This window comes from Misgurnus anguillicaudatus, chromosome 21 (genome assembly GCF_027580225.2).
Source record: "Misgurnus anguillicaudatus chromosome 21, ASM2758022v2, whole genome shotgun sequence".
Taxonomy (NCBI): domain Eukaryota; kingdom Metazoa; phylum Chordata; class Actinopteri; order Cypriniformes; family Cobitidae; genus Misgurnus; species Misgurnus anguillicaudatus.
This window is the reverse complement of record NC_073357.2, coordinates 3,192,108-3,199,351: the sequence shown is the minus strand read 5'-3', so window position 1 is coordinate 3,199,351 and position 7,244 is coordinate 3,192,108. Positions and strand designations below refer to the sequence as shown.

Below are 7,244 nucleotides of genomic sequence, written 5' to 3'. Positions count from 1 at the left end.
GCAGTGAAGGAGGAGATGGAGAGGAGAAGGGATGCCGGAAAAAATGTTGGGCAGCTGGACCCGGAGGCTGGAAGGCTGCCTTATATACACCCCTAATGATGATTGACAGACCTGAATGTTTAGGCTCCTCTAGAACCTACGTTTAGAACTACAATATATTTCACCCGCTTGGACTCAACTGTAGTAAACATCAACACAATTACAGGTTTAGATTTACATTTATGCATTTGACAGATGCTTTTATCTATTGACAATGTATTCAAGATTTACATTTTTATAAATATTTGTGTTCTCTGGGATTAAACCCAAAAGTTTTGGCACTGCTAACGCAATGCTTTATCAGCTGAGCTACAAGAACGGATCGTTTCAAATTGTATTTTTGAGACTGTCTTTGGTAAACTTCAGTTTTGAGAAAATACTCAACAATGGTGTTGAGTGTTGAATTTGCACATGGTTACACATTGCATAAGCAGGGGTGAACTCACAGAGTTTAGATTCAACCCTTATTAAGCACACCTGAATGATCAAAAAATCCACTTCTTTGCAAAAGACATAGTAAACAATTCTAAAATCACTAAAGATGCGACTAGAAACATTGCAAATGATGAAAGTCAGAATGTAAAAATGAAGAAACTGAATCACACATTAGGGGGCGCTGTGATTCATGTCACTGCCACATACGGGTCGTATTCAGCTCCAAGTATTTACAATGGACCAAAGTTTTAATGTGATCCACGGTCATTCAATTTGCCGTCATTCATTCAATTCATCTTTGGTGCACTTTTCTGAAAAGTATTTTTAACAATTAGCAGCTTTTGCATCTGAGCTTCTCATTTGAGAAGCATTTCTTGGCATTGTTTACATTAATGTCAGCCAGCTGAGTGCTTTCAGCTTCAGTATCAGGTTAAATTATATATCTTACCAACTAATGTCACAACATTATAGTCTTAGAGCTTAATATCTGAAATGACATTGTTTAAACTCTGTTCTTGTTCAAATAAATATCTTTTTCAGATGTTGTGTTACTCAAACCTTTTGATCTGAAGTCTGAATTTTTTAAATATACAAAAAAAGAAAAATATAATTCTGCCAACATATTAATTTGTTTTCCATTAAAGAACCGATATTTAAAAATGGGTGAGTTGGATGAAGTAATTAAATATAAGCAGCAAGTATTAGTCCAGAACGGATGGGAACTCTCTCAAAACTCATGATGCGAGATCAAGAAACTGATTGATAAAATGTCAAGAGAAATATGTTTTTACAGTGATGTTGTGTTGCCAGGTTTTATTGAGATGTTTTATAAATGTAATTACTTTAATACTGTACAAACTGTATATTTTATGCCCTTCCCCTAACCCAAACTCTAAACCTAAACCTCACAGAAAAACATTTTACACTTTCAAATAAACATCATTTAGTTTGCAGATTACTTTCAAACTAATTGCACTATTATACTGTAAATACGGTTTTTGGTTTTGTTAGCTTTTACTGTAATTCATCAAACAAAAAAAACAGAAAATTTGTATTTATTATTTTCAAATAGTCCTCATTTTTCATTTTTATATTCTGGATGTGAATTCATTTGTTGTAATGAACAGGTGAGATGATCAGAGGAGCTGAATTTTTACCTTTATCATTAAGACCTGGACTGAATAATGGAAAGAGTTTCTCAGTGAAAGTTTGATCAGTGAAAGAGTAGATATGAGACCTGGACTCTACATCATAAAAACAAACCAAACCCTCCTCATAATCCACAAACACCCCGACCTTCTGTGGTTTCACTTTCAGACACAGAGAGACATCAGGATCAGCACGAGCTTTATATTCATTCTCATTCCTCAGAGTCAAAGCCCAGAATCCATTCTGAGGCGTCGGTGTGATGTCTCCCTTTCTGTTAATAGATTCTCTGGCCACTCCTAAAGTCCATTTAGTTTTGTCCTTCACCTGAACCTCAAAATAAAATCTCCCTGAGGTGAATCCCTCTTTTCCCAGGACACAGACACACCTATCAAATCTCTCTGGATGACCTGTGAGTTTGTGTTTAATGTCTTCATGTTTCACTTGTTTACCATCTTCAGAAAGGATGAGTTTTGGATGAGCTGTATCAGGATCCAGAGTCACATCCACTGAGAGAGAGATGAGAGAATATGAATGACAATATAAAGATGTTGTTGTGTTTATAATATTAGAGATGAGTTTGTGTATGTAAAGTATTATTGTTAGTGAATGTTAGAGAAGATTTTAGATCACAAATTGTACCGGCATACTGCTGCATCTTCATCAAATCTGTCAACACAAATCTCAATAAAACATCAGCAAGAGTTTAAAGATGAAACTTAAAAACATTGACAGAGAACAAGGATCAGTAACTATATTTCTGTAACAGATGATATGTGAGTTATTATCAGCATATATAGTCTTGTAGAAGATGGTGTTTAAAACACACTTTTTTGTCTAGTTTGTGTACTTATCCTTTAAAAGTGGTCATACTGTGGAGGAGAGCGGGGTTGAAAGTAACAAAGTGATTTTCTCAGTGTTCTGAATACATTTGCATTTCAAGCTATGACAGCACATTCAGCAGGTAACCCTTGATAGGGCTGCTAAATATCTCATGATTTTGTCATCTTTTACTGCTGTCATGATTTACGATGAGGAGAACACAGATACAGATGTTTTCACACAAAACTGTGTTCAAACTGTTGAAAAAAGGTTTTATTCTCAACAATTCAAGTTTGTACTGTCAGGTTGCTTTTGAAACATTTGACGAAACAAAAATGTACAATGAAAATGTAATTTCATTATTTTTTGCAAAGATAAATGACAAAATATATTTGCAGTTACATATTAATGAGGTCATAGTCATGTAAATTTACTAAAAACAAGTGTAACACAAAAATAATTTATTGTTATTATAGTACAATATTTTTTGTGATTTTTTTTTATCAGATATACCTTACTTTGACCTTGTTAATATGTAACTGCAAACATATTTTGTGTGCAAAACATGCAATTTATGTTCAAAGTGAAATTATACTGAAGTCGTTCTACATTTCTACAAAACAATGTCTCTGTCTAAAACATTATCTTTGAAAATTATGTTTTATTCTAAAATATTGTACTTTTGCCCACACTCTCCCCTACATACAGATTCTGTTTTGTCTGGGTTTTTTTGTCATTTCTTTAAAACTTTATGCACATTTCTGGAGGACATAGTAAAAGGGAAAATATAAAAAAGATGGTTGGGAAGAAAAATAAATTCATATTTTGTGTTCTCTTAAAGAATCAACAGTTTACTGTTTTAGAGTTCACAAACTTAATAAATAATCTAAATTATCACTGATCTTGATGAACTAATATTTACCAGTTTGAGTGAGTTTCTCATTGAGAGTCTCCTGTAGTTGAGTCAGAGCTCTCCTCAGAGTCTCCACACTCATACTGATCTTCTTACTGATCTCAGAACAGTTCTTCGTGTCTGGAGCTCCGTACAGGGATGATGAGTCAATCTACAAGAGAAGAGAGAGAGAGAGAGAGAGAGAGAGACTTGACTTTTAGGTCTTTTAGTAATTCAGTAAAAACACAAAAGACCTATACTGCCCTCCAAAGGCTAAGTGCAGTAACTACGCAAAGTTTTTTACACCAACCAGTCAAACATGTTACTGCAATTTTGGCACACACTTTTCTGTAGAATGGGACAAAATTGAACCAGGAGACTTTGTCACGAGACACAACAGATCTCACAAAGCCTTTTCAACCCATAACTCAATTTTGACCAAATGCGTAGTTACTGCGCTTTGGCTTTGTAGGGCAGTATATTTCTTCAAGATTAAAAAAATTTCAAAAATACAGTTTTCACATAAATATATACATAATGAATACAAAAAAGAAAAAAATAAATAAATAAATCTCCCCACACATGATAAAATAATTGACATCACTAATGAGGCTATAATAAGCATATTTCATCATTAATCTTTTCTTAATGAAACCTCTCAACATCATGACAGCATCCACTTTGTTTTTCTTGAACACCAGATTGCCAACTTAGCTGTACCATACAAGTAATTTAATAAAACCACTTTAGATTTATATTTTACTGAGTATTTAGGACCAAAAAATCATCGACTGAATCCGAAACCGCATACTGTTATACTATATAGTAGGCAAAAAGCAGTAGGCGAACAAATAGTATGTCCGAAACCTCAGTATACGTAAAAGGGTAGGCAAAAATTACAGGGATTTTGGACTATTTCTCGCGAGATTCAAAGGCACGTGTTCTTAAGTATCGTACGAAACCGCCTACTTGCTAGAAATGTAGAAGGGGAAACAGTATATGAACAGAGTAGTATGTCCGAATCCTTAGTATTCATAAAATAAGTAGGCGAGAAATCCCCGGATGCCCTACTGAGTTCGCCCAGATTTGGAAGCAGATTTGCAGATTTGTGTTGCGATGACAGTAAATATGTGATAGTTTGTTAGAAAATACATTTGAATTAAGTTTTGTTTCATATGGTATTCACTTCTATACGTTTTCATTTATTGTGATAGTTTTATTCTTTCATTTTTTTATTCATGTTTCCAGTTGTTTTAAATAAATAAAAGAGCATCATTGCTTCACTAAAGTGTAATCACTTGTCATCTGACAATACACATTAAATTACAGTCTGCTTGTTTTACTTATTTTTGTCCACTACAAAATTATGTGTAATAATATACTCTCGCGGTATTGGTGATGTCGTCCTCCTGTCGGTTCTTGTGGTTCCGCATGAACCCTAACAAGGCTACTATGTCATAGGTGACATGATAACGTCAACATGGCGGATGCTGTCCATACTAACGCAAATGTACGTACTGACTTAGCGCTTGTTATGTAAGTACTCAGTGAAATTGAGTACTTACTTAGTAAATATGCGATTTCGGATTCAGCCATCATCTTTACAACTGTCTACAGTTATTTCTGACAAATCATCCATATCTTCACTTTGCCCATCATGCATCTTATTTTCCTGTTCTGCATCACAATATTTTCAGAAGAGTTTTGCCTTAGCTCATTAATAGTGTCTGTCTTATCAGGTCGTTGCGGTGTATTTTTCGTCACAATCAACAGGGTAATTTCTGTCTTGGTGCCGACAGCGGTGTAATAGGCACAAACGTTTCATTAATCCATATTCCGCTTTCAATCAAGTTTTTCACCTGATTTCCAATTTTCCACAAAAAAAACGACTACTGCCTTGTTCATTCTTGAAGCCGAACTAATGTTCTCATGGACAAATTTAGCTCCTACAGCAAGGAGAACATCCTCAATAGAAGTATTTGCCTCTGGTATACACCTCAAACCATTCCAGAGGATAAGAGGCGACGTTCCCCTGCGGGGGTACTTTAGGCGTCATATTGCCTCACACCACGCAATATAAGAGTGAAACTTTCCCTTATAACAAAAATTGTTAAAAAAGAAATAATAAAAATAAAAAACAGACGTTAAAAGAACCCTTGAAAAAAACAAGCAGGGCTCTCCCACACGTGTCTCTCATTCACTCCCAGCATCCACTCAGAGAGAGAGAGAGAGAGAGAGAGAGAGAGAGACACTGACCTGTATTAGATGAAGATGATCTTCACTGTCTGTGATCTTCTGCAGCTCACTGTCTCTCAACATTAGCTCAGCGATCTCCTGCTCCAGATTATTAATGAGATCTTCATCCTGTTTCTCTTCCTCCTCCATCGTCTCCAGCAGCTCAGTCTGACATCTCTCAATGGAATTGATCATGTCACTGAAGAGCTTAACACTCGCTGCTTTATCCTTCTGTCTGCTTCTCTGAGAAATCAGTTTTTCATTACAATTCATCATCTTAATTTATAAGACAAATCAAAACATTATCATCCATCAAATATTTCACATCTTCAACTCACTTTTCTGAGTTCTGCTGAGTGTTTGATGTCTTGAATCTTCTTGATTCTCTTCTGGATCATCTGCTGAATGTCTGTCTGTGTCTTCATCAGTTGAGTCTATAGACAGACACATTTGATCATCTTCTGACAAAAGATCATGTTGTTTGAATATGTATAACAGATGAATAAAGCATGCATTAATGTTGTTATGAACTCATACCTTCTTCTCTTTACTCTCCTCCTCTAGAGAAACAGTGTTGTGATTCTTGTGATCTCCATCAGTACAAAACACACAAACACATGTCTGATCATCTCTACAGAAGAGCTCCAGAGGTCTCTCATGTTTCTCACATATATAGTCCTTTATATTCTCCACAGGATCCATCAATTTGTGTTTCTTTAAATTAATTTTCTCATGAAGGTCCAGATGAGTTTTACAATAAGATGCCTGACATGTTAGGCAGGACTTCAGGGCTTTCAGTTTTCTTTCATCACAGATGTCACAAAGGACTTCAGATCTTCTCAAACTGAACTTTTCTTTAAAGATCAGCGTGACCTCTCTAAGTGTTGTGTTGATCTTGAGTTCTGGTCTTTTGCTGAATGTTTCTTTACAGTATGGACAGCTGTAGATCTGACTGTTGTCCCAGCACTGTTTCAGACAGATCCTGCAGAAGTTGTGTCCACATGGAGTGCTGACTGGATCACTGAACACATCCAGACAAATACAACACTGAAGCTCTTCAGACAGAGAAACACTGGAGGATGACAGATCTGAAAAACACAGAGAGAAATCATCAACAATTATCACTGACAGTTTATGTTTCTAATCATAAGATAACGATAAGATTTCATATAATAAATAATGTGCTTTGGGTTGTTTGCTTACATGGAGGTTCAGTCATACTCTTTCTTCTGGTCCGTCTTGGTTTTGGGGATGTTGGTGAAGATTCTGCCATTGTTTGTCTTCTCTTTAAAGCTTTTCAGAAAACAATCACAACACAAATCGCATTTTACAGCGTTTAGGTTTTTCTGTCTTCAGTTCACATACTGTACTTCCTGGTTCACTTTGAGTCGTGTTACTCAGTGACAACAAACACTAAACTTTAATTTACTTTACTATGATTTACTATCATTTACATATGACATATGATTTACTAATACCATACTATAATTTTACTGTTGATTTAAATAGTTCAACTAGTTTAACTAGTTAATTAATCAGACTTTGTCTAATGTGTTCTAGTTAGACCTAAACCCTACTGAACCAGAACACTACCATTAGAAACTTGTTCAGAGAAATTTCTCATATATTTTCATCATGTTACCTGTGAATGAGTATCAGATGTGTTCATGAACAG

General features: G+C 35.2%; 1 protein-coding gene across 1 annotated transcript; it reads right to left on the bottom strand.

Moving 5' to 3' along the window:
* Positions 1-624: 624 nt before the first annotated feature.
* LOC129418113 (E3 ubiquitin-protein ligase TRIM39-like) lies at positions 625-6,961 on the bottom strand. Its single transcript, XM_073859892.1, has 7 exons — positions 6,773-6,961; positions 6,107-6,657; positions 5,908-6,003; positions 5,591-5,746; positions 3,365-3,506; positions 2,263-2,289; positions 625-2,129 (listed from the first exon to the last, which is right to left on the bottom strand). Exons 1-7 carry the CDS (start codon positions 6,840-6,842, stop codon positions 1,582-1,584), a joined length of 1,590 nt encoding a protein of 529 aa, XP_073715993.1. The 5' UTR covers positions 6,843-6,961; the 3' UTR covers positions 625-1,581.
* Positions 6,962-7,244: the final 283 nt, after the last annotated feature.

Excerpts from the sequence above, each read along its gene's own strand:
- LOC129418113 (XM_073859892.1), bottom strand. The coding sequence starts at position 6,842 with ATGGCAGAATCTTCACCAACATCCCCAAAACCAAGACGGACCAGAAGA. Across the intron at positions 6,658-6,772 it reads GAGTATGACTGAACCTCCAT|ATCTGTCATCCTCCAGTGTT; the intron begins GTAAGCAAACAA and ends TGTGTTTTTCAG. Across the intron at positions 2,130-2,262 it reads GAAGATGCAGCAGTATGCCG|TGGATGTGACTCTGGATCCT; the intron begins GTACAATTTGTG and ends TCTCTCTCTCAG.